Source organism: Serinus canaria, chromosome 2, assembly GCF_022539315.1.
Source record: "Serinus canaria isolate serCan28SL12 chromosome 2, serCan2020, whole genome shotgun sequence".
Taxonomy (NCBI): Eukaryota; Metazoa; Chordata; class Aves; order Passeriformes; family Fringillidae; genus Serinus; species Serinus canaria.
This window is the reverse complement of record NC_066315.1, coordinates 2,572,349-2,599,818: the sequence shown is the minus strand read 5'-3', so window position 1 is coordinate 2,599,818 and position 27,470 is coordinate 2,572,349. Positions and strand designations below refer to the sequence as shown.

General features: G+C 44.6%; 1 protein-coding gene across 1 annotated transcript in view; it reads right to left on the bottom strand.

The window, feature by feature from the left end:
- Positions 1-27,470, bottom strand: part of OBSCN (obscurin, cytoskeletal calmodulin and titin-interacting RhoGEF) — a 181,351-nt gene that overhangs the window by 72,562 nt on the left and 81,319 nt on the right. Inside the window, 17 exon segments of the mRNA XM_050971811.1 lie at positions 1,219-1,506; positions 3,749-4,021; positions 5,182-5,454; positions 7,685-7,951; positions 11,731-12,003; positions 12,649-12,915; positions 14,512-14,778; positions 16,244-16,510; positions 17,094-17,363; positions 18,208-18,474; positions 20,321-20,444; positions 20,446-20,597; positions 21,366-21,638; positions 23,385-23,651; positions 24,869-25,135; positions 25,817-26,083; positions 27,153-27,419. Of these exon segments, the coding sequence (XP_050827768.1) occupies positions 1,219-1,506; positions 3,749-4,021; positions 5,182-5,454; positions 7,685-7,951; positions 11,731-12,003; positions 12,649-12,915; positions 14,512-14,778; positions 16,244-16,510; positions 17,094-17,363; positions 18,208-18,474; positions 20,321-20,444; positions 20,446-20,597; positions 21,366-21,638; positions 23,385-23,651; positions 24,869-25,135; positions 25,817-26,083; positions 27,153-27,419 (4,329 nt within the window).

Genomic DNA, 27,470 nt, shown 5'->3' with positions numbered 1-27,470 from the left:
TTCTGTGTCTTTGCTGGTCTTCATTTACCCATCATCAGTATAAAAAAAGTTCTACAGATTTTTAGATCTTAAATGATTTGAAGTGAAGAAGTTGTGATGCGAGACAAAAAAGAAAATAAATATAATTAAAAGAGATTATTCAAAGTGGCATTCATGTCTGCCTTGAAATAAAAAATATATATATATATATATTTATGCTATCTTAGGAAGAGCAAGAATTATCAAAAAGCATAAATAATTTAACCAAAAAATTCTCTGCATTTTCTTTACTTTGGAAGGAGGTCTACCAACAGAATGCTGTTTGCAGAACGATGATACCTCAAAGAAAAACACATTAAACTCAGAGATGTTGACTAGGATGTAAAAGAGGATTCTGGGTTCCCAAAAGCAGCACAACCCTCAAGGTTACCTTCCTCTCTGCACATTTCACCAGGGTGAGAAGATTGCTGCCCAAAATGCTTTGGGTTTGTTGTTGACAAAGGCAGCATGTGCAGAGTCATCAGGGTCCAGCACTGGCAGCAGTTATTGTTGCAAAAAAAAATGTCATTGTGCACCTAAACCTTAAGCAAAAGAGCATTTTTCTATCATTATACTCATTTTGAGGAATTTCGATGAGTGATACTGGAGAAAGAGTTGCAAGAAAAGAAAGACTCAGAGAGAGAGAGCCTCCCCATCCCACTGAAGCTTCCAAAGTTTCACCATCAGACAGCAAAGAAACTGTGTCCCCCAGCATTTCTTTGTGGGGATTCTTAAAAAGATGCATAAAAAACAAAAAAAAAAGAGAAAGATGGGTGAAGAAGACAACATTGCCCACTCATGGTCACAGTCTTGGTTACCCCAAACACATTCCAGCATGCCCTTTTTCACTCATTCTGTCCTAACTCCACAAGAAAAGACACTCATGGCCCACACATGGGTGTAAGTGCAAGAAACCCATGGTGAGGGGCCATCACGTGGAGGATGCAGCGCAGGCTGCGAGACAGCTGGATGCAGTTTGGAGGGAATCAAAGAACAGTGCTAAAAACACAGCAGCTTTTGTTCACAGCAGCCCAGAACGACTCTTTTTATCCCAAGCTCTTCCTCCTCTATTGTGCTGGCAGCCAAGCACTGAAAGATACTGCACTGGGAGATGCCTGGAATGGGTGAAGCAGGCATGCCATGCAAACTGTAGGGTCTGCAGGAGCTTGCAGTCCTCGCTGAGCCTGGGTCCATCCTCACCTAACCGCACGGTCTGGGGGAAGTGCAGCGCCTCGCTGGCCCCCGCTTTGTTCACGGCCGACACTCGGAATCTGTAGGGCTCCCCCGGGGTGAGGCCATCCACCGTCAGCTCCGTGTTTGGGACGAGGCCCTCACTGCAGGACTGCCAGCCAACTCCTGGGATTTTCCTCTCCACCTTGTAGCCCAGGATGTGCTGGCCGCCGTCACCCAGCGGCTTGTGCCAGGACAGGGTGACGGAGTGGCTGCTCTGACTCAGAACTTGTGGCGCTTCGGGTGGCTCGGGGAGGGCTGGGGGCACAACAGAGGTGCTGTGATGTATGATGTGAGCAGGAACACTCCATCCTAAAACACCCGAGAGTGTAGGAGTGTGCCCCTTGCTGACAGAGTGACAAAACTGTCCTTTGTCCCCTTAAAAATGAAAGAAGCCCAGAAGTTTCTCTACTCAATTAGATGAAAAGACATCTCATAGGTTTAGGGGACTTCACCTCAGACTTAAGGATAGATAATTGGACAGGAGCCAAAAAGTCCCACCTGGGCAATTTATTAGATAAAGAAGAGAACAAAGAAACTAATGGCTTTTGTGAGGTGTTTTACCAGGAGCAAAGAACTCTTACACCTGGCTCGGTTTTTCTCTGTAAAGAGTTTTGTTATTTTGCTTTTTATTAAACCTTTTTGTTTCCAACACTGCAACAGAAGCCATCCTGCTGATTTTATCCCTTCTAAGGTAGCTGAGCTATCTTGGGTGTGAAATAGACCTCCAAGAGCTGATGAGACCTGGCTCGAGGAGGCTCCAATTTCACAAGAGCCTTCTGCAAGCCTTGAGGACAGAAGCACAATGGACTGAGTATTCTCCTCGCTGTAAAGCTGAGTGTAAAGTCATCAAAAAGTCACAACCTGTGCCTGTGCAGCACTGATTTATCCTTGTCTGCCCTGATCTATGCTGCCAATGACAAACATTCATCTTCCAACTCTCATCTCAAATAACCTCTTGTGTATATACAATTAACCTCTTTGTCCCACCAAGCTTAGAATAAAGATAATCCTACACAGTCCATATTAACAAGGAATTTAACTGAAAATTTATTTAATCACTTAATTTAATTTATTAGCAAGGAATTTAACTGAAAATTCCAAGCACATTTGAGCCTTGATTGTGTTTAAATCTGGCCTTAATTGAAATCAAGTTATGATGGGACTAAAGAATAACTCAAATATTTTAATAACGAGTCAGTCCACTTCTGTGTAATTGCAGTATGTGTCACAGCATCAGGCAATAAAAAATAAATATGTGATGGGAATGATCTGGTGCCCTGCTGTCCATGATCATAGAATGGTTTGGGATGGGACCTTGAAGATCATCTAATCCCAATCCCTACACTCAGCACACTGGAAAATGTTCCTTGCTTACATTACACTTTGGCCTAAAAGACAGAATAATTCTTTCAGTCTTGAGTTCAAGACATTTACAATGTAAATGACCTGCCATGATATGCCAGTCCAAAGAATTAAAGGCAAATATGGTCAACAGCCAGTTCTTTTAACTCTGGACACCACCAGAACAACATCAAATCTTTTCTCTGTTGTCAGCCAAACTTGTTAGAGAAAAATCTGTCAACAGGAAGATTGCATTTTTATTTTGAAGTTCATTAAATATAAGTACCCAAAATTATAAAAAGATTATTTAAATCCATCAAACTTTTTTTTATTGTGGTGAAAATGACTGCAATGTGTAACAGAGATCCCTTAAGTCTCAGAAGTCATTAGACAGAGATTGCCTGTAATCATTTAAAGTATAGATAGATGGTCCATCAGTGACTCTTTAACATCTCAGCTACAGCCAAAATACATTTAATTATCTCATAACCATCACTGGGGTGGTGCTGTGTGACCACTGCTGGGTCACCCACCTGTCCCACTGCAGGAAGGAGCCAGATCCTGGGTGCTGGAAGGGACACTGCTGGCATCATCCAGCCTGCTCCATGAGGGAATTACAGAATTATCATCTTCTCTACTCAACTATTAACTCTGTGTCTCTGAAGTAGGAGGTGTGTGCTTTGTGGGTGTCCCCCACCTGAGGGTTTTAATGTGCTACTCATTAATCTGGAAGACTGTTTGCCCTGCACCTGAGCTGATTAGCAGATGTCAAAGATTCCTTTGCTGTTCTGGATAATTTTTCCACATGGACTCTAGCTCAGCTCCCTCCTGTGTCTACGTTTGCCAAGAGTGAATTGAGCCCTGAGAATACTGATTTCCATTAGAGTTTATGTTACATTTTACAAAAGACTGCAGCTAAAGAAAGTTGGGGAGCATCCCTACCATCACTAGCCTGATATATTTTTCTTCTGATGAGGTGGATTACTTCTGGTCAGAGAGCAAGTTGCCAGTAGTACCTTCTCAGCCTAAGAACACTATTTTGGTTCATGTGAGGCAAAATGGAAAGAATCAGCACAAAGACTGGGAAATTCAATGCTGTAGGTCAATACAAGTGTGAGATTTCGAGTGCCCCTGGGCTGGAACAACACACACTTACCAATCACAGAAAGCTTGGCTGATGAAATGGCCTCCCTGGAAGCAAAGGTCACCTCTCCAGAATGATGCAGTTGGGCTTTTTTCAGAATAAGTTTGTATTTGTTTCCATCTGCTTGTACCTCCCAGTCCTCCCCCGACTGGATCTCTATGTCATTACTGTACCAGGCCACTTCATGAACTGGCACAGCTTCACTCAGGACACAGCTAAATGTTGCTTTTTCCCCCAGAGACACTTCCACATCCGTGAGGGGCTGCAGGAACTGCAGGCGCCACCCTGTAGATTGAAATCAGTGATCAAGGCCTCAGTTACAGAAACAATCAGGAGATTTTGTGAATATTTGTGCTGAAGTTCTGAACAGCCAGGCCTTGGAGAGCAAGGAGATCATTAAAGCTTTATGTACATTGCCAGAACAGAAGGTTTGGAATCACAGAATGGTTTGGTTTGGACTTTAAAGCCCATCTTGTTGCATCCCCTGCCTTGGTCAGGGACACCTTCCACCAGACCAGGTTGCTCCAAACTCTATCTGATCCATAAGTAGGGACTAATCTCTGCTTTTGTAATCTTATTTTCATGTACAGAAAGGGCTTCTGGTCCCCACTGGGGTCTCCTGTGATAGCATAAAGTAAAAGGATGCAGAGCTAATGTTGTTGCTGATAAAACCCTCCTCTCTGAAGCCCTGAAGTGCCTATTAGCACAACCAAACTCATCAGAACCATGACAGCTCTGAGACAGTCATCTGCTGCTCACTCAGTGCCAACTGGTACTGCTTATAAACCATCTCCCATCCTACAGAGCAAGAAAACAAGGAAATTGTAAAGCATCATCCATTTAGGAGTGAGAGCATTGGATTTTTTTCAGATTTTTGTTTTTCAGGGAAAACAAAAGGCTTTGGGATGACCTAATTTGCACTAATCTAATTCCAGTATATGAAAGGAGTGGAAAAGAATGATGGAGAGGGATATTTTGCAAGAGCATGGAGTGACAGGACAAGGGGGAAAGGATTCAGATGGACAGAGAATAGGTTTACATGAGATATTAGGAAGGAATTCCTTGCTGTGAGGGTGGGGAAGCCTGGCACAGGTGCCCAGAGAAGCTGTGGCTGCCCCGGGGTCGCTGGAAGTCTCCAAGTCCAGGTTGGACAGAGCTTGAAGGAACCTGGGATAGTGGAAGGTGTCCCTGCTCATGGCAGGGGTGGCCCTGGATGGGCTTTAAGGTCCTCCCCAGCCCATTGCATTCTGTGATTCTGTGGGTTAGTGGTGGGTTTGGTGATCTCAGAGATCTTTCCCAACCATTTTTTGTGTGGAAAGAACATTTAGATAAGAAACAAACAACAAATGCAACATTTCCTTGCTGCTACTCATCATATTTCCCTGGTTTCTTTCCCCCTTCCAAGCAGAAATGGAAGATTTCCCCTGCCCAAGCACCTGAGTTACCTTTCACTGTGAGGAAGGCTGAGGTCACTGCATCGCTGCACATGAAAGTCACCCTGCAGCTGTCCTGGGGAGTCAAATTCTTCAGCAGCAGGAGATGCCTGAGTCCATTTTCAAAGTAAACCATCTCAGTGTTTTCTGTGGTCTTGGCAGGTTCATCATCAATCAGCCAGTTGTAATTGTAGGTCTCAGGCTTGGAGAGGTAACACTCAAACAGGGCTTCCCCTCCTTCCACAGCCTCCACGTTCTCCAAGCCCTGGACAATGCTGTTCTTGGCTAGAAAAGAAGGACAATTAACACTATTAATTGTTTGGATATATATCTCTGAATATTAGCAAGCCTCGGAGCACTGGATGGTTCCCACTGCTGCAAAGCTGCTGGAAAAATGTGGATGTGATAAACTGTGCTTGTAGGTTTAATTGTTGATTGCAATCCATCCTCTAACATAGTATTACAATAAAAAGATTTAAAGACAGTTTAAAAGTAGTGATAAACCTCTAGAACCTCCTGCATTTCATCTAGAACCTCTAGCATTTCACCCAGATTTCTTCCAAAAACCTGGTTTTTTTTTATTAATAAAATAAAGAATGGATGTATTTGTATGGATCAGGCCAACAGTCAATAGGAAGGCATCGCTCAGGAAGATAAAGTGCAATCAGATTCCTTTTGTCCTGTGACAGTTTCCCAAAGATCTCCCAGACAGCACAATTATCCTCATGACAGGGGAGATGTGAACCCGCTGACAGCTCATGATAAAATCTCATTGCTTTTCTTGCAAAGCAAATGTAAGAGAATATTATGGCTGGCAAAGCTATAGTGACAACTATCTGAGATAATTCTGCCTCTAGGAAACACACAAAGTCAAAATCTCTATCAAGGTTACATTGAATAGTAAATTTCTGAATTATTGTAAAAGCTCTGTGCCATGTAGGTTTATTTTCCCATGCTGTGTGGTGAGTTGTGGGGTCAGAAACGTGCACAAAGCTCCACACCCCAGCCATGCATCAGCTGGCACCTGGACAGAAACAATCAGCTCCATGCCAAATTAAATGTGGGCTGGTGCATGTGGGTACAATTCCTGCTGCTGCAGGGACAAATGACAGGCACAAGGGTTGAGTAAATACAGTTTGCACAAATGCCACAGAATGCTCAGCATGGTTTGTGTTATAAACCAAGACCCCAAGACATCCCTGTTTGGATCTCTACAGATCATTTGGAACCGTGCCCAGCAAAAAAAATAAAATTAGTAAGAATAAATAAAATGTTAAAAAGCATCCAAACTGAGACATTTATTTAATGGTAAAAACAAACAAACATACCCAAAAAGCACAAGCCACCAGATATTTATTAACTTATTACTAATTACAAGGTGCCCAGAGATGTTTTGTGTGGACTCCCCATCCCTGGAGGTGTCCAAAGCCAGGTTGGTTGGGGCTTGGAGCAACTTGGGACAATGGAAGGTGGCCCTGCCCATGGCAGGGGGTTTGGAACTACATGACCTTTAAGGTCTTTTCCAACTATTCTGGTCTTCTATAATACTAAAAATATTCTGAATTTTGTAATATTTGTACTTACAGAGAGCAACGAGGGGGTTGCAGACTATTCTTGGAGAATGCATAAATTTTTTTAGAACAACCCAAATAGTTTATCTGTGTACTTTGGAAGCACTGGTTTCCCTAATTAAAGCAGCCAATTGCTAACTCTACCTCCTCTGGGATGCTTTTGGATTATGTTCATTAAAATCTTTTTAAATCCCTATCATGGAAAGTGCTTACCAATGTAGAAAACATTATAATAAATAACACCCTGCACTGACAACCAACTACAGTTAAGCAAGAAGGCAAAACAGCCACAAATATTCAGAAATCAGAACCTGCTGTTGCTGATCACACCAATTCACTTGGTAACCAAACCCAGGAATTCCTTACGCAGCAGAAAAAAATAAAAAAAGAAATTTCCATGTAAAATCCTAACTTTTTGTTAATTTTGTATATATTATTCCTCAGGGTCTCCAGAAATGTGAGTGCTGAGTGAGGAGGTAATTCCTGAGGGATCACTGCTTGAAATAGGTAAATTACCAAACTCCTTTACTCAGCAAAATAAAATGGAATTCCATGCTATCCATTAGTTACTGGCTTTATGTAAAAAGTGCTCTTTCACAACAAAACAAAATTTGTATTATTCTTTTGGACCAACAATACACCTGTGATTTTACAGTTCAGCAGGACACATCCCATCACCCTCACATCCCATTCCAGCTCACTGCAGAAGAGGTGAGCTGGCTCAATGCTGTAATGAGTGAGTGTTAATTAGAAATAAGATAACCCTGCAGTTTCACATTCAATTCCCATTATCCCCAATTATTTTTATCCTCATTTTCAGCACTGGAGCGAACACCAAGAGCAGGTATCTGATGTGTCCCTCATTGCAAAAGCCTTGCCATGGTTTTTCTACCTCATTTATTTGGAACCCATGGTAGTCTTCCTCTCTGGCTGGAAGACCTCACCTTGAACATCAAGTGTAGCCATCACTTTAATGCCTTCAGCTTCACAAGAATAGATGCCAGTGTCTTCTGGGACCGTGGGGTTAATTTTTAGCATGCTCACATTCCAGTCCTGATCGATAATCACTCGCTGCCCATCTGCATGTATTTCCTGATCATTTTTCTTCCAGATGGCGTGCACTGGCCTAGAATATTGGCATATGAACTCTGCTGGGCCATCTTCATCAACAGTTATGTCCTGCATGGGACTGACCACTTCAATGGTGGGATCTGTTAACCAACACGTCAGGAAGGACATGCATTAGTGGATCCCCGTGGAAGTCACCCCTTGGAGGGTTTTTGCCAAGCACAGAGCCCGTGGGGAGCAAGCAGTGGCAGTGCAAGCAGGGGGATTAGCAGTTTAGTCCGTGCCTGTGTCAGCATCAAGCAGGATGGAAGCCAGACTGGTGCGTTAGAACGTGACCATGACACTGGGCAATGGGTCACCAGGAACTGAGGCTTGTGCTGGAACAGTCCTGAGTTTGGACTGCTTCTCCAGTTTTGTGTTTCTTCCAGTGTTTGAGATTTTCCAGGCTGGGAAGCACTGGATGGGAAACACTTCTGCTTCCCGAATGTGGAGCAGAAGTGTGATGCAGAGGACTGCAGAGTGAGTGGTTCCCTGCAACTCTCAACCTCACAGAGCAATAGGAAAATACCACAAACCCTACTGGAAGCTCCTTGTTGACTAAAATATAACTACTCATCAGAAAGAAACACAGTCCCCAACTGCAGACACTCATTCCTGTCCTGGAGTGGTCTTGGCTGTCAGAAATCATGTGAAGAGCAAATATCCAGGACAACTGTGACAAAAAAAGGGCACTCCACAGGAGCAGATGAATATTGTTTTGATTATTTGTGTGTTTCTCTGCAGCAGACACCTTACTTGGAGAAAAACAATAGGATTTCCTTTACAGTATTTAATCTAGAGATCACTGAGAGATCATAAACCACTGACATCTCAGACTGAGAGCCCATTAAATGCTGACAGCAGCTGGACATGCAGCTCCTCTAAGGTGGTGAGATCCATGAGGCTGCTCTTCAGAACTTTTAAAACCCAGGTTCTGCTTCTTGTGAGGCAGCTGCAAGGCACAGTAGATATAGCTGACCTAAAATAATGTGAATTCCCAAAGCAGCCAAGAGTCCCTCCTGAGATGTCAAACACCAGATGGACTGGATCATCCATCTACAATGCAATATGCAGGTCAAAAGGAAAAATCTCAATGCAGTCTGAAAATGGAAGTCTCTCTGAAACATCATTCCTAGCAGAATTATGTCAACTTAAAAATAATATATATGATAGGGCTACAAAGGGACATAAAAATTTGACAGTCAGAGAAAGCTGGGATATCCTCAGGAGCTTGACATGATGATCCTTGAGGAGCCCTTCCAGCTCAGGACATTCTGTGATATCCTTATTCTTCAAATAGTTGCTCTGCTCACAAGCCAGCAGGGACAACCCAACAGGATCTCCGTCTGGAATGCTCCTCTTGAATCTGCTGCAGCAGGCTGAGCCTTTGGGATGCTCCTGGCAGACCTTGGGGAGCAAAGAGAGCTTTGCAAACACCATTTGGAGACCTGCTGCAGGGCTTGGTCCCACTCACTGAGGTTCCCTCTGCCACGTGTGTTTGTGGAGAGGAGGCCTCTGTGGAAGATCTTGGAGATGTTTTGCTGACTGAAGAAACCAGCAGGTGTCTGTGCAGCTGGGGAGAACAGTCTCATCCCCTTCCAAAAGATGTAGAAATGTGCTTCTCACAGCAAATATCACCTGTGGTACTGGAGAAGGTCCTGGTTCCACTGTCCCCTTGCTGTTGCCTGTTATTGTCATATTTTATGAAAAATCCCTTTGCTAGGATTTTTCTCCTGAGAAGCTGAGAAGTCTCAGAAACGAAATGTAAATAATAATTATTTGATTGCTTAAAATGTGGTTTAGAAGTTGCTTACCAACAGGTGCATCTTTGATTAGTTCCATGTGATTTGTTTTTAATTAATGACCAATCCCAATCCAGTTTTGTCAGGACTCTGGTCAGTCTGGCTTTTTATTATCATTCTTTTCTGGCCCTCTGATGTCTCCTTTCTCTTTCTTTAGTGTAGTTTTAGTATAGTGTTCTTTTAATATAATATATATCATAATATAATAAATCAGCCTTCTGAAAACTTGGTGTCAATTCTCATCCCTCATCTCGTCCTGGAGACCCTCAATAATTAATAACCACAGTTATTAATTACTAATAACCACAGTTGGCCAGGGCAAGGATTTTGGTGGCCTCATTCACCTGTGCAGCTCTTTGGGACTGAGGTGCCAACGTGTGCCCTGGAACCTGCAATTCTCACCTGCCCAGAAGAGCTGGGAAACAGCAGCAGCTCCTTCACCCTTCTCCATCCTCCCCCCATCACCTGTGAACCCTCACTCCAGGTCATGGAATGAATGCAGTCGTAGGGCAGTGATCTTGTGGAGGCCCAGCACGGAAAGCTGAGCTCTCCCTTGTTGCAGAATAAATCAAATTATCCACGTGCCTTAAACCAGGAGAATGAGGTACAAGGAACAAAGCCAGCTTGCTCCTCGATGCAGAGCAAGCCATGGGTGGCTTGGTAGACTGAAATATATTTCAAACAAAGATTTATGCTTAAATTTGTGGACAAAATAAAATGTACAAAATTGTCAATACAAGAAAGGTTGGAATTTTAAAAGTGTTTCACTTTTCTGTGAAATTAAGTGTTACTGAGCACAGAGCAACTGGGGTTATCCCAACCCAGTTATAAAGTACTGCTAGTGTGATTCAGGTTTGCAATTCAGGAATCTTGGCTTCATGGAAGCACAAAATGTCCACATACATGTGTGTACCTGCACAAGCTCTGGGGTTGGACTGGATGATCTCCAGACATTTCTTCCAAAATCAGTGATTCTGTGATTCCAAGAAATGGAAATATCTCAGGACCCTGTTCACTCACTGAGCAGAATACCTAACAATGCATTCATTTTTAATTTATGTTTTAGGTCCACCGGATCTTTTTTTGCCTGGAGATCTCAGAACCAGGTTCTGTCTCTGAAAATGCAAACTGACACAGGAGTTGTGGGGTCTGTCCACTGTGTTGTCACTGCATCATTCTATATCATGAAGAAGTGATTTCACATTTTATCTTTGCAGACAACCAAATTTCCTGAATGTACAAGGGACACGATGCAGAGAAGGAGACATCAACCACTGACTACAATTCCATATTGTGGATCATTCCTGTTATGGCCCAGTTAAAGCACAGGAGTAGATTTACATAAAGATATTTTACCTCTTTATATCTCTATAGATCCATTTTCCAAGCAGGGAATAAGCCTTAACTTTGCCTGAAAAACAACAGATCTTCCCCACAGCTATAAAAGGACTGGGTGGGAAGGAGCTTGCTTTATCAAGTCTGGAGCTCAGTGTTATTTGCAGCTTTTGGCTACCCTTACCAAATGGGAAAAATATTTCTTCAACAGACCAGAAAGATTTGCCAGTGCAGGGATGAGCTTTCAAAAACAAGGCACATTTTGTCTCTGAGTTAGTGGAATGTCACACACCCCTTGGTTTCCAGGAACAGCCCAAAATCCTGTCCTGGGAACATGCTGAGCTCAGCACCAGCTGTGGAGCAGCCCAGTGGGAAATTTGGGAATTACCACTACCGCAAGATTTTGGGGTATTATGGAAAAAAAAGCTGAAGTGGGGATATAAAGTCAGGTGCTACCACAGATGTTTATGTTTATCTCTTCTCTGATGTCAGGTGAAAGCAGCAGCCCTGACCCTGCAACCCTCCCTCACCTATAAAATCAAAAACCACCCGAGGGCGAGGGGAAAAAATAAATAAATCAATGTGGTGGAACCCAGAAAAATTCTGGGGTGAGAGAGGGTGACTAGCAGAGTGGGAGGGTTGCAGGGCACATGAAGGATTTAGTAAGGGTAGCCTGGAAGGCAGAAGCACCAGCACATGGAGCAAGTCCAGAGGTGGCCACGTGTTTCTTGCTGGCAGGGAAATACCTTTGACTAATAATTTAGCTGAGGATATAAGGGAGCCAGCTCTGAAGGTGACAGTGCCCGAGTCGTGGCACGCCACGTCATTGAGGGTTAAAGTGTGGATCCTGCCGTCCTGCTCAGAGATCTCAGTCACCAGGTTGTTGTGGAGGGGGGTCCCATCCAGCCACCACTGCACGTTCCTCACGCCCGGGTGCGAGAGCTCGCAGGTGAACGTGGCTGACTCGCCCACAAAGACGTCTGTGCTCCTCAGACCAGACACTATCACTGCTGCTTCTTCTGCGTGACAGAGCAAGAGAAGGTGCCAAAGGAAAAGAGAAACAAACGCGCACGGCTCGCTCCCTGCAGAGCTAACCCAAGCCCGAGTGCAGCTCCAGCAGAGTTAAACTTGTAGGGCTTTTCCAAGCGGAAAAAAAAGAACTAAAATTGTCTTGAAGAGGGTTAGAAACCATCTTCCATCCCTCCAGCTGCTTGTAGGAGCAGTGTGTGTGTCTGCAAACATCATTTCACTGGGAGGAAACTCCACTCCTTGCCCTGGTCATGCCTGGCCCTGCTGTGTTTTCCAACCGTCTGCAGAAATTGTATGAGTCAGGGAGGTACTTAAAGATTTAAATGTTCTCTTGGGTGCTTTAAAGGAGTAATAAGATTATCAGCAATGGTAGAAGGTGCAATCAGTTCTAACAAGAATTGCAGTATTTTTATGACCACTGCTCCAAGTTTTTCAGCAGTACCACCACCTGTTCTGAGACACAGTATGGTCAGTACTTTAAACTAGTTCAACTTCAAAAGACGGGTCAAACCTCAGCCCGGAATCAAGAAAGAAATAAATGGACTTTCTGCTGTTTGGCCAGTTACTGTAAAGATTTTGGAGCAAGAAATCCAGGCAGAAAAGCAGAGCATTTCCACCATGTTCCACCACCTTACCTTGCACATACACAGACCCTGTGGTGATCTCGTATCCAGTGCTGCAGGTATAATCCCCACAGTCATCAGCTTCTACACCATGGATGATCAGCTCAGCCACGCTGCCCTTCAGCTTCAGCTCGTACTTGTCACTGGGCTGAATGACCACCCCTCCTTTCCTCCACTCAACGGGAGCATCCGGCTTGGAGATCTCACAGTGCAAAACTGCTGTTCCCCCTTCTTCAGCCTCTACGTTTTTCAGCTCTTTGTTAAACAGCACTGGCAGTACTGCGGTGGAGAAGCAACTGCATCAGTGACAGCGCTCAGCGGTGACAAACCTGCTTGTGACTTCTGCAGCTGGGCTGCTCTCCTCTTTCTGGACCACAGCTTTGCCTGCTGGCCACTCGTGGGATCAGTTGCTGACGCTGCAAAGGTGTCCAGTGCTGCTCTGGACCTCTGAAGGTCCTCACATGGCCATACTCACCATTCTCAGTGGGAGCACACACAGCACAACAGCACCAATCACAACACTGAGTCAGAATCCTTTAGGTGGGAAAAGACCTTTAAGGTCAAGTCCAGCCATTAACCCAGCACAGCCAAATCCACCACTAAACCACATCCCCAGGTGTCACATCTACACATCTTTTAAAAATCTCCAGGGATGGCGACTCCACTGCTTCTCTGGGCAGTCTGTGACAATGCTTGGCCAACCTTTCAGCAAAGATTTTTTAATACCAAATATAAAGCCACTCTGGTGCAACTTGAGGCCATTTCCACTCATCCTATTGCTTGTCACTGGTGAAACAGACCAGCCTTCACCTCACCACAACCTCCTGTTGGTAGTTGCAGACTGATGACATCTCCCCCAAGCCTTCTTTTCTCCAGGTTAAAAAACCCCAGTTCCCTCAGCTGGCACTTGAGATTTTGGGTGTTTAACCTCTGAAACCACATGCTCTGAGCAGGAGTTTGTTATGGTGACTAAACTCACAATCTAAAAGTGCGATTTAATCTAAAAGACTTAGAATTCTAAGCACAAATTGAATAAACTGTAAAATCACAAACCCATAGAGCTTTTGGAACAAAATTAATAAAACTGCAAAATCCAAACCAATAGAATTCTTAATACAAAATGAATAAACTGTAAAATCTCAAACCATAGAGTTCTTAGTACAAAATGAATAAAACTGTGAAATCCAAACCAAAAGAATTCTTAAAACAAAATTAATAAAACTATAAAATCAAAAATCACAGCCACTAAGAAAGGTAAAGAGTCACATTTCATGGGCTGCTTAGGCACTAAGACATACAATGGATCAATTTAAAATGGACTTGTCCTAGGTATGGTGAAATACTTCAGTTTGATTTCACAGAGTACCAGTGAAAACTCAGCAATAAAATTTCCCTGTGGCTGTGGCACTTGGGGACATGGTTCAGTGGTGGACTTGGCAGAGTTGTGTTAATGGCTGGACTCAGTGATCTCCAAGACCTTTTCAAACTAAATCAGAGAATGGTTTGGGTTGGAAGGGGTCTTAAAGATCCAGTTCCTGCCATGAGCAGGGAACCTTCCACTACACCAGGTCTCTCAGAACCCCATTCAGCCTGGTCTGGATGACTCCAGGATCCCCACTGTGAAGGATGGTCAAACAATCCTTGTCCTTTGACCTGTTGGTAGTTGCAGAGAGTGATAACATCTCCCGCAAGCCTCCTTTTCTCCAGGTTAACAAACCCCAGTTCCCTCAGCTGGCACATGAGATTTTGGCTGTTTAACCTCTGAAACCACATGCTCTGAGCAGGAGTTTGTTATGGTGACCAAACCCACAAGCGTGATCTAATCTAAAGGACATAGAATTAGCACAAAATGAATAAAACTGCAAGGCAACCTACCTTTGACCTGCAGCGAAGCCGTGGTCTGCTGATCCCCCGAGTCACAGGTGTATTCTCCAGCATCCTGAGCCTCGGCCCCGTAGATGAGGAGCTCAGCTCGTGTCCCCTCCAGGCGCATCTCGTACTTGTCCCCGGGCTGCAGCACCGTGTCCCCTTTGCGCCACTGCAGGCGCGCGGGCGGCCGCGTCAGCTCGCAGCGCAGAGCGGCCGTGCGCCCTTCCTCCACCTCCTCGTTCCTCAGCCACTGCTGGAACAGCACGGGCAGGCCTGGCCAGGAGGGAATGAGAAACGGGTGAGGCAAAAGGAGAAAACAGAGGGGTGTTTTATGGTTAAGTGTTTAATGGTTTATGGATAGAGATGTTAGCGAAATTCATGGACAATTCTGGTTGGGTTTCCTTAAGGAGAGTGTGCAGGGATGCCAAACCTAGATAGAGAAGGAAGAGGAGGAAGGGGAGTTAATCAGCACAATAATAATAATTAATCAGAATAGTCTATGTGAGCTAAATTTCTCTCCCCATATCCCAGGCTTCTTTTCACAAAGAATTCGAAGTTCAGTAATTATCACTGAAGGCCAGACAACTTCCCATCCTTGAAATAAGATCACAGAATGGCATAAAATCACTCAAAACCCATAAAAATATTAAATAAATAAATAAATTTTAATATATACAAAAATATAAAAATATACATATGTGTACATATATAATATATATTAATATATATTAGAATATATAGAACATATTAGAAAATTAGACTATAGAATATATAGTCTATATAATAATATATAGACTAATATATATTCTACTAGTCTATGTATTCTATAGAATACATAGACTAGTAGAATAATATACAAAATAGAATTTTATATATATTATATACAATGTTATTAATATAGAAAATAATATATGTAGATTATATTAGAATATATACAGAATATAAATCTGGGGTCACAATCCAAGACTTCAGATCTTGTAGCCAGAGATCAATTGCAAAATAATTAAGGCTTGCAGGGACCTCTGGAGAACCCCCATGGATGGAGATCCCTCCACTCCTCTGGATCTCAGTTCTAACATCTGACCACCCCTTCATGTTAAAAGTTTGGCTTTTTCTAATCTGAATTTCTCTCACTGCAGCTTACACTTGTTGCCTGTCACCTCTTTACTTAACCCTCCAAGAAAGTTCTTTCTGTGCCTCTCTCCTCTGTAGATCTCCACCAGGAAGCTGCAGAGACCACGAGGTCTCCCTTCCACTTTCTCTTATCCAGTCATCAAAATCAGCTGCCCTCACCTCTGCTTATACTTAGATCCCAGAATGGTTTAAATAAGAAGGTACTATCATCTTTTTCAGATATATGTCCCTGCCACTGTGAGGGACACCTTCCACTGTCTCAGGATGCTCCAAACCCAGTCCAATCTGGCCTTGGACATTTCCAGGGATGCAGGGGCAACCACAGCTTCTCTGGGCAGCCTGTGCCAGGGCCTCACCATCCTCATTGTAAAAAAAAAAAATCTTTCTTATACCTATTCTAAATTGTCGCCCTTTTGCTTTAAAACCATCACCCCTTGTCCTATCACAACAGGGTTTGTCCATGTCCTTCACGTGCTCCAGCCCTCCGACAGACTTGGTGGATTCTGCTGCACTTGCTCCACTGATCAGTGTCTCTCTTGAAGTAGAGATCTCTAAAAATCGATGTTCCCTCCTCTCACCACTGCTGGGCACAGAGGAACCCTACCTTTGACCTCCAGTCTGGCCGTGGTCTTGCCAGCGGCCGTGTGGCAGCTGTACTCCCCGGAGTCGGCGCGGTTCAGGTCATGGATGAGCAGCGTGTGCACCTTCCCCTCCTGCTGGATGCTGCACTTGTGGCTGGACTGGATCACAGACGTGCCCTTCTTCCACTCCACAGGGACATCAGGCTTGGACAGCTCACAGGACAGGTGGGCAGTGCCACCCTCCTGCAGCTCCAGGTTGTGCAGAGCCTTCACGAAGGTGACTGGGGCAGCTGTGGGGAGAGGGGACCAGCACTGCTGCAGCATCCTCACCCAGCATCACCCCCAGGGCAGGGCTGGGGCTCTGTGGTTACATGTGGAACCAGGTCGAAGAGGAACAAACAGCACAAGGCATTGGTGTGGGCCATCGTTCAAAAATCGTTCTATAAATCTTAAAGGAAAGGTTTTTCAGAGCTTTCAGACATTTTTTTGTAAATATGATCTAAAAGCATCATAAGTAGGAGATTAGTCCAGAGTATATTCGTGACACTCTTCGGCATTGATTGTGACATGTGATCAGCTGCGTAGTTGGATGGTCTTCAAAGGATGTTAATGTTAATTATTATATTAAATAACATCAAAGGATGTTAATGTTAATTATTATATTAAATACCATCAAAGGATGTTAATCTTCATTCCACGTACAATAAAAACAACTGGAACGACTGGCTCAGATGTACCTCTCTAAATTGCTAAATTAGATTAGCAGAATCTCCCAAGATTTCCAAGGCTCCCTAATCCCAAATACACCTCTCCAGAAGTCAAAGCAGTGCCTGCCAGTACCTGCTCAACCCCTCTTCCTGGGAGGCTGCTCACCTTCCACCTTCAGCTGCGCTGCTGACGAATGCTGCCCCACTTTGAAACTGATGGACCCACAGTCCTCCAGGGTCACTTTCCTCAAGATCAAGCTGTGACGTGTCCCTTGCACTCTGATCTCATTCATTTCGTTGGATTGCAGGGGAACATCCCCCAGGAACCACTGGGCATCCTGAGCTGTTTCCCGGGACAGCCTGCACTCGAACACCGCGTCTTCTCCTTCGTAGGTGGCCACGTCCTTCAGCCCCTCCACGATGGTGGCTGCTGCTTCTTCATGGAAAGGGCAACAGAGGTTGAGATCTACTTTTAAGTGATGCTTCCTGGGTTAAATGTGTCGTTAGGCTCTTTCTTGACAGAACTATGTTGTTGTTATTTGAGGCCCTAAATAATAAATCTGGGGGGGGTTCAGCTTGGAAGAGAAGGATTATGAAGGCTTATAAAAGAAGAGGAAGAAGGAGTTTTTATAGGGGTAGATAGTGACAGAAAAAAGGGGAATGGGTTCAAACTGAAAGAGGACAAGGTTAGCTTAGATGTTAGAAAGAAATTGCTCCCTGTGAGGATGGTGAGGCCCTGGCACAGGTTGCCCAGAGAAGCTGTGGCTGCCCCTGGATCCCTGGAAGTATCCAAGGCCAGGTTGGATGGGGCTTGGGGCACCTTGGAATGGTGGAAGGTTGGAACTAAATTATCTTGAAGGTCCCTTCCAACCCAAACCATTCTGTGATTCTAAACTCATGAGAATATAGGTACACAGGCACGTAGCAACATATTACAATGCTACAGATGCATGATTCATGTCTGCACGAGTATTAAATGCTTGCAAGTTATACTGCGTTGCGTGCACAATAAATGTTTAATGTGTGTATAATCATAACCTGTGTGCTGTGAAAAAATTGTCAAAAGATTCCCATGGGTGAAAATTAATTATCATTAAACCACAGAAGCAGTGGCCAGTGACCCATTTCTAGAGGTAAGTGACACAGTTCTTAGCCCTGTGAAACCTCTCTCATCTCTGAGATCCCCGTTTCAGGACAAGATTTAGCTGCCAAATTAGTCAGTGCTGTGTCCCTGCCGTGGTGCCCAGCTGTGCTCAGCCCTTCCCCACGCAAAGCCCCACCTTTCAGCTGCACTGCTGCCGTGGTTTGCTGGTCCCCTGTGTCACAGGTGTAGTCCCCAGCATCAGCTTCACTCAGGTTGTGGATGGTCAGCTCAGCCACGGCCCCGTCCTGGCGCATCCTGTATTTGTCACTGGCTCGCAGCACTGTCCCCCCCTTCTTCCACTGCACAGGGGTGTTGGGTTTGGAGACCTCACAGCTCAGAGTGACAGTGCCACCCTCCTCAGCTTGCTGGTTCTGGAGTGGTTGTGTGAAGGTGACTGGAGAAGCTAAATCAAGAAATATTAAAAAAGAAAAGGTCATGTGAAAAGGTCATTGCTGACTGTGTAGCAGAGCCTTGTGTTTGATGAAACTCTGGTGCCATCCTAAATTTGGTTCAAACTCAATTCCAAAGTTAGTTTAAAAGCAAAACAAGGAATGACAGAGGGTGCTGTGGAGGAAATGGATTTGTAGAGACTTCTCAAAGCCTGACAGAAGGCTCACACAGTGTGTGCATCTGTGTGCAAACTTAGAGACAAGAAATGCTGACTTGGAAATGCCATGGGATAGCACAGACATTGCTGAGAGAGAAATGGAGCTAGAAAAAAGTTTAAAAAGGTGGCCTTGCAAATAAGACTGGATCCTTTGGAGAAATAGAACAGGGAAGATGCCTTGGAGTGGGACCCACGAGGGGTAATTTTAGATGGTGGCTTTAAGGCATTTTCAGCATGGTGTGGATAAAGCTGTAGGTCAAGAGACACTTATAATGTATTGTCATTAGGGAATAATTGACTTCTGATTGTGATGGAGTGAACTATAACATCTGTATTGTCTCACCCTTCACATGAGACTGAAAATGAAATAAAAGTTTTTAAAACTCATCTCAGTTGCCCCAGCTCTGGGTCAGGAAAAGGGTATTTTCCAACAGTGCTGGATTTCCAGGAGCTCTAAGCACTCTGCACTCCTGAAGAATCACTGGACTCTGCGTGCAGTGCTCATACACTGAGCACCTCAAGGGTTATGCTCCTTGCACAGGAACTGTCATGGATACAGAGTTTGGAGCATCTCAGTGCATGTATCTCCAAATGGGCACCAAAACCAGACCTCAAAAGCCTTCTCCTGGTGTCCAAGTTCTTGTGCATTTGGGAGAGGGCATGGAGAAACATCTTTCTCTAAGATTCCTTCTTTGAAAACTGGACCAGCAGAGAAAGGAACCCTGGCAGTGTCTGTGCTGATTGCATCACTGGTGGCTCAAGGTGGAGCTTTGATGGGTGGATTTATGAAGTGCCACATGTAGAAGTTTAGCTCCTCAAGACCAGTTCCATGGAAGAACCACAGTGGCTCCACACTTATTGGTGTGTGTGTGTATATTTATTTTTTTTCCAGCCAATTGGCTGAATTGCTATTTACAGTGTGACTGCACAGGCTTCCTCAGCTTGGAATTTTTGCCAAGGAGTGCTGGAGTGGCTGAGACCACACACAGAGACACAAGTTGGCCATCAGAGGACCTGCTCACAGCACCAATATTCTGGTATCCTTGAGTTGTGGAGTCGGTGTGACTGCAGGCAGGTGCATGCCCTTCATGGGAGAGCCCTCAGGGATATTTCAGAAGGTGAGATTTAACAATATCCTGGCTCATCTTTGTGTTTCCTGATCGTGTGTCTCAGAAAAAGTCACCTTGATATTGTATTTGTGTCAGATTTGAAAAAAAACCAGACATATTGTCACATTACATCTATTTTAAAGACCTTTGGCACTAGAAGCATTTAGGTGCCTTGCTCACCAGCTGGAGTTGTGTCCAAGTTTGAACAAATTCACCTGGATCACCATTTTTTCAGGCAGAACTGCAGCTCAAAGGATGATTAAGCATCAAATATAGTCCTGTCCTAATTTTAGCTCCAGCCCTGGTTGTCTGAGTGACCAGAGAGGGTCTCAAAGTGTGGAAGTAATTCCCACACTTCGGTCCCTGCATTTTCTTTGCTAAAGACACAGGATACAAAAGCAAAAGCACTCAGCTGCTTTTTACAGCACAGCACATCTGAAATCAAGGACAGTAGAAAAAAATCCTCTTGGCAGAGTCTAACCAAGGAAGTGGAGCAAGTTTCTTATCTTAAAAAAAAACCCAACACAAGCCACCTTTAACAGTCAAAGTGGCTGTTGTTTGTTCATTTCTGTTATCACAGGTGTATTTGCCAGAGCCCTCTGGTTTTTAGTGATAGATCTTTAAAGTATGGGCTGATTTATCAGTCCTCATGGCTGAAAATGAAAAATTTCATACTTGGAGAGATCACCTGAGGGCCCATTTCCCATTTCACCTCAGCACTGGGCTGGGAGAGCTGGCAGCAGAGGACAGCTGTGTCCTCCTCCTGCCCTTCCCTGCTCTGCAGTTTCTCCTTAAAGACTGGAGGTGGCACTGAAATTACAAACAAAGCAAAGGATTTGTTTGGCTTTGTTTGCTTTGTTTTCCAGGCACCTTTGTCTTGGTGTTAAAGCGATGGCTGAATGGTTGAGTATTAAACAAATCCTCTGACTTCTGTGTTATTTACTGAGGGGGTAAAAGAAGCTTCTCCTCTTGGGAAGGAGAAAGATTTTGAAAAGGAGAAAAGGGAAAAGAGAGAGGAGAGAGAGGAGAGAGAGGAGAGAGAGGAGGGAAAAGGAAAAGGAAAGGAAAAGGAAAAGGAAAAGGAAAAGGAAAAGGAAAAGGAAAAGGAAAAGGAAAACAGGAAAAGGAAAAGGCAACGGAACAGGAAAAGGAAAGGACAAGGAAAAGGAAAAAGGACAAGGAAAAGGAAAAGGAAAAAGGAAAAAGGAAAAGGAAAGAAAAAACAGATCTGAGCAACGTGATCTAGTTGAAGGGGAAGGATTGGACCAAATGGCTTTTAAAGGTCCCTCCAAACCCAAATTATTCTAGAATTCTAAAAGGGTGGTAGAAGCCATGAAAATTCCAGGTCTATCCACCCAAGAAGTGAAGCCAAGCTAGCAGTTTCTCCAGGAATCAGTGAGCTTTGGGAAGATGGCAAAACATGCCCTGTTCATCCCTGGTGATTCCAGCCACAGATGCTTTGAAGCACGAGCACCCCCAAGACACAGGGGGTGAATTTTGGCCTTGAATTTGCTGCCAGCACAAGCAAAGCACCCCCTGCTCCCACTGGCCCTGCTCCACAGCACAGGGAGCCCTCACCTTTCACTGTCAGCTCTGCTGTGGACGTGTGGGGTCCCACCCGGAAGGTGACGGTGCCAATGTCCTGCTCTGTCACCTTCCTCAGGGTCAGGGTGTGGATCTTGCCCCTTTCCACTGAGATCTCGTTCATCTCGTTGTTCTGCAGAGCCACATCCTGCAGCTTCCACTCGACATCCCTGGCGTTCTCGTGGGACACCTGGCACCTGAAGGTGACATCGTCCCCTTCGGCCACCACCGTGTCCTTGAGGCCACTCACAATGGTCACATCGGGCTCTGCAAGGAGGCAGAAATGGGAAATGAAAGGGAAAGCATGGATCAGATCATGGAACCATGATTTGGGAGTCACCTGCTCCAAGCACTGCTCAAAGCAAGCCTGGGTTGCTCAGCACCTTGTCCTTCAAGGGTGGGGACACTGAGAGGCTGTTCCATGCTCTACTTGAATAAATGTTCCATTTGTGCATCATCTGGAACAGCACAGCCTCTCAAACCCCAGTTCAAACTCTGCCTTCAGTGTACTTGGCAGCAGGATAAATGACTTTTGTCATTTGTAGTGGCTTTACCACTTGTCCTTGATAGGAGACACGTTGCATATTGTTTTTTTTTAATTATGCTTGATTGGGTGAACAAAGCCTGAATGCTGGTGCCAAAATCAGGATTTGGAAATTTGTTGCATTTACACTTAGACATCTTCACAGGATAATATTAAACCTGACCCTCTCTCTTGTATTTCTGTGAACAAATTTGCATTTACTCCATGCTGATGCCCCAAACTGGCTGAGGCCCTGGCTGGCTTGGTCCTCCCAGCAGGACTTGCTGTGGTGGTGTGAGCACAGAGCTTCTGCTCTGCAGTTTGCCTGAATCCTGCTTCCAGGACAGCTGGACACCTGTGCAAGGATCATAGAGACAACCCCCAGCAGGCAGAAGCTGTGAATACCCCAAACCCACTGGGGAATACCAAAGGAATCCTAAAATCACTAGGGTTGGAAAACACCTTGAAAATCATCGAGTCAAACCATTCAAAAATCAGCCCAGTGTCCCTCTGAGCAAGCACAGTGGATATTCCTACCACTGAGGTCACCATCTGCACGAGAAATGGTGCAGCTGGGTGTGATGTGCAGGGGATCTACGACGTGGAGTGGCCTGTGGAGATGCTGGGGGTGTTTGTTCCACACCAGTGGTCCAACCTAAGCTCTGCAATGACATTAAGGCCAGATGCAGCTGCCACATGACTGGAAGCTGGGGCTGGACCATCTGTTCAGTCCCATGCACATGATGTCAAGCAAATATTCCAAGCCATGAGTCAAAGATTACAGCTGACTTATCCTCTCCTGTCCACCAAGACAATCCTTGCTTTGGTGCATCCATTGACCATAAGATTTTTTAAATTTTTAATTTTATTTTTTAATTCTAATTTTTAATTTCATTTTAATTTAATTTTTATTAATGTAATTTAATTTTAATTTTTATAATTTTTTAAATTATACCCTTCCTATGCTCCGTGTTGATCACAACTGTGGCATTCACATTCTCTGAAAAAATCCCTTTGCCCAGGAGTTTTCTCCTGGGAAGCTGAGAAGCCTCAGAGAAAAGGAAAACAATTCTTATCTCATTTGCTTCTCCTGTGCTGTGCTCATGTGGAATGTGTTTGGAGATTGTTCACCCCCAGGTGATTGTTCCATTGCATTCTGCTGGGAGTTGTTTTCACTCTGGCCAATCAGGGCCAGGCTGTGTCAGGACTCTGTAGGGAGTCAGGAGTTTTCATTATTATCTTTTTAGCCTTCTGTCTGTATCCTTTCTGTAATCTTTAGTCTAGTTTAGATAGTATTCTTTAACATAATATAGTATTATAAAGTAATAAATTAGCCTTCTGAGAACATGGAGTCAGATGCATCACTCCTGCCTTTGTCAGGGCATTTCCCTGAAAATACAACACACAATAACTCATTTCGTGTGTGTGTATATAACTCAATCACGTTGGGAAATCTTAGAAATCTCCTTGTTCCAACACACAGGTCTTGCCTTTCACGGTGAGTTTGGCAGAGCTCGTCTGGTCTCCAGCCTTGCAGGAATATTCCCCAGCATCCCCAGGCTGCAGGTGGTGAACACGGAGCTCCCGGAGGGTCCCATCCTGCCACATTTCATACTTGGAGCTGGGGTGCAGCTGGACTCCATCCTTCCTCCACTCCACCTCTGCTTTGCTGATGGAAACCTCGCAGCGCAGCCTGGCTGTTCCTCCCACTTCCACTTCCTCGTTCCTCAGCTGCTGCTTCAGCTGGGGTTTGATGGCTGTGAGAGGAGAAGTAAATAATGCATCAGCTCTCTGCTCGAATGCCAGCTCTGCACAAGTCAGCACTGAGCTCTGGTGCTGCAGCACAATTTTGCATTAGGTGGTGATATGATAATAAACCCATTTTTTTCCCTATAAGCAGACCTATATTGCATATATCCAGAGGATCAGAAAGTTCCCCAAGTATTTTTATGTCCCATAAAGTCCAGAGCATCCACATCACACCATTTATGCATCTCCTCAGCATATGGGAAATTCCAACACACAAAGGTTTTGACTAAGCAAAACCTGGCACTTTCTGTTTAAACCAGTGTAAGTCTTTTGACTTTTACAGAAATACTCCTGATTTTCAACAGCTAAATAATGTAAAGCTTTAAACTGATTTCTGATTTCTCAGCTGTCTTTTCAAGACCCAGATCATCATCACTGAGTCCTTCCAGATGATGCACAAATGGACATTTATTGAAGTAGATCATGGAACAGCTCAGAAAACAGCTTGCCACTGCTGGAAGCAAGGAGGGGATATCCATGGGGTGTGTGCAGTTGGAAAAAGAGGAATCTCAGTGCCTGTGGTTCCAGTAAAAACTCTGCTGTGAGACAGGTAAAGCAACCACTGGGCTCTTTCACCCATAGTTGACCCCGTGGCTGCTTTTTGAGTCAGTCAGCAAAAATATGTTGTTTGAAAGGTTATGGCTTAGATCAAAGCCACAAATTCCACCCAGCTTTGAGACAAACACAAACATTTCCTAGATGGTGCTGGCATGGCCCTGTTTGAGCAGGGAGGTTGGACCTGTGACCCATTCTGTGATTCTGTGATCAATCACAGACATTATTCCTGGTTAGGTTAAACCCAGCACTCTCAGGACCTTCACAGAGAGATTAAAAATAGCAACCTCAAAATGCTTTTTTAAGTGATGTGTTATTTGGCTATTGATTCAAGTGAACCAGCAAAGCTGCAAAGTGCCAAAAGAAGTTTTGTTAGTATTTCAAAATCCCCACGACGCAGAATTCCTTGCTTTTATCTTATCAGAGGAAGGGGTCAGTGCACTGCACTCTTTACAGGCTCAGACAGGAACCCTGTCCCACCAGATCCACTTCTCTGTGTGCTGCTTTATGCCTGGGCAGCTCTTTCCCTCCTTAACTTTTGGATTAACTAACACCTTTCACACAGTTCCACCAACGCCTCTCCTCCAGCCCAGGTGGGTGCAATGCTAACCATTCACTCTGAGGACTGCAGTGCTCTGCTGGTCTCCTGTGTCACAAGTGTAATCAGAGGCATCCTCTGGCTCTACATTGTGGATCACAAGCTCAGCTCTGCGCCCACTTAATTTAATTTGATATTTGGCACACGGGAAGAGCTCCATGGTGCCTTTCCTCCACTCCACGGCCGCGTTATCCTTTGTCAGCTCACACTGGAATTTCACCGTGGCTCCTTCTTCTGCCTCCTCATCTCTGAGCTGCTTTTGGAAAAGAACTGGCAGAGCTAAAAGAGAAAAGAAAAGGATCAACAGGATCTTTTAGTGAAGCCTGGTTAACACAGACTGACTCCTGGAGAACAGGATACTCTGCTTTCCACTGTGATATTCCTAGGTGGGATCCATGTTTTTCTGATTTTCCTGGCACAACTAGGAGGTCTTGCTGCATCAGAAGAAGCCATCTGCACCCATAACATTTATTTCCTTTGTTCCTTCACTCAAATCCTTCCCAGTGGTGAATTCATTGAAGGACTTTATCCCTCAGTTGATCTAACAATGACCTCAAGAGCAAAGAACTTCAAAACTCCGTGGACAGCCTTGAGAGGTCAGGGATGTCGTCTCTCTTCTTCCAGTATTTGAAAGAAAATATTTATTTTAAATATTCAAACAACACGTTGTGTGAAAGGTCCAGATGTTATGTGAAATCATTGCTTTTTCTTTAATTTCTCCTCAGGCACAAAGCTTGAAAGTATTTCCTATTAGAGCCTGAAACTCAAACACAGCACTGGAAGAACAAAGCATCATCCTCTTCCATTCTCATTAAAAATAAAAAAATCCTAATATATCAGATGAAAAGGAAAATATTAATAGAGAATAAGAATAGTACACTTAAAAATATTCCTATTGAATTGGGTTTTTTTGCCTGTTGGAGGAACCCATTCCCTGAGGAGTCAGCTCACACCACGTACCTTTCACGTTCAGAGCTGCCCTGGTTTCCTGATCCCCCGTGTCACAGCTGTATTCTCCTGTGTCTTCTAACCTGAGGTTGTGAATCAAGAGCTCTACCAGGCATCCCCTCTGCCTCATTTCATATTTCTGGCTGGGCTGCAGCCCCACGCCTCCTTTCCTCCATTCCACTGCAGCACCAGCTTTCGACAGCTCACAGCAGAACGTGGCTGTGCTTCCTTCCTCAAACTCCTCGTTTTGTAAAGGTTGCTTAAACGTGATGGGCAGTGCTGGAAAATTTGAGAGGAAAATGTTTCAAGAGTGTTTTAGTGCAAGAAGGATCCAGTCCTACCATCATCCTTCAGCTATGGCTTGTTCTAATGATCCCATAATCCTGGGGATTATGCAGCTCTCGTTCTTGGCAGAATCTTTCTTGAGCCACTAAAGGAACCAAGAGGTGAGGACAGGCAAAGTTAGGGAAGATCTGCTCTTAGTGGTCAAGAATGGCCTGGTTTGGGGTCTGAAGCAGTCAGACTTTCCTATGGAAGAGTTTCCATGCCAGCTATGGATGCTTTAGACAAAGATCACTGGGAACAGCCCCTCTTACACAGATCCCTGTCCCTTAATAGAAGTCTGTGAGTTTGAAATATTAAATAGATATTTTCTGCCCCAAATAAGGCTTCTATCAATGTCTAAAAGGTCAAGTTAGTATTGATCTCTTGGTAAGAGACCACAGTGAAGAGATAAATGGGAGGGAAAAATCCAGATATCAGTCAAGGATGGTACAAGGAGTGAAGGAACTCAGGTGTGGATTCAAGATGTCTGCAGTCATCATTTCATTTGCACCTGAAGTTCAAAGCCTCCAGTAGCAATGCAGCACATTCATATACCCTAGAAATCTCCTGTCCCCTAATTGGTGCATCTCTTACCCATCCCAGGCAGGATCACATCCAATTAGGCATCCTTTATCCCATTCCCATATCCAGGAATATTCCCATATCCCTGCACTCAAGGCAGGAGGGTTCAGCATTTTTTTACATCACAACAACCTTCAAAGCCAGCCTGGTTGGACCTCTGAAAAACCTGGTCTAGTGGAAGGTGTCCCTGCCCATGGCAGAGGGATGGAAATGGGTGATCTTTAAGGTCCCTTTCAACCCAACCTAGTCAATTGCTTTAACTGCCATTAATCCTCCAGACGCCACAAGAAGAACCTTTCTACTCTGCTCCCTGTGTGCCACGGCCATGAATAACATTTATTCTGGCATGGACCAGCAACAAAACAAATCAAAGGTTGCAGAGATCACCAGGAAAAGCTCCTTTCACTGCACTCCTCCTGAGCCAAGGGTCACCACTGCCTACCGTGCACGGCCAGCACAGCTGTTGTCCTCTGGTGTCCAGAGTCACAGGTGTAAACTCCTGAATCTTCCACTTCCAGGTCATGAATGACCAACTCAGCAGCACAGCCCTGCTGCCTCAGCTCGTATTTCAGACCAGGGTAGAGAGTGGCATCCCCTTTCCTCCACTCCACTGGAGCCTTGGCTTTGGTGAGCTCACACCTCAGGGTCACTGTGCCACCTTCTTCTGCCTCGGTGTCTTGAAGCTCTTGTTTAAAAAGGGCTGGTAGGGCTATAAAATAGAAATATCACTTGGACCTGCTGCAGCTGGGGCTTGGGAAAA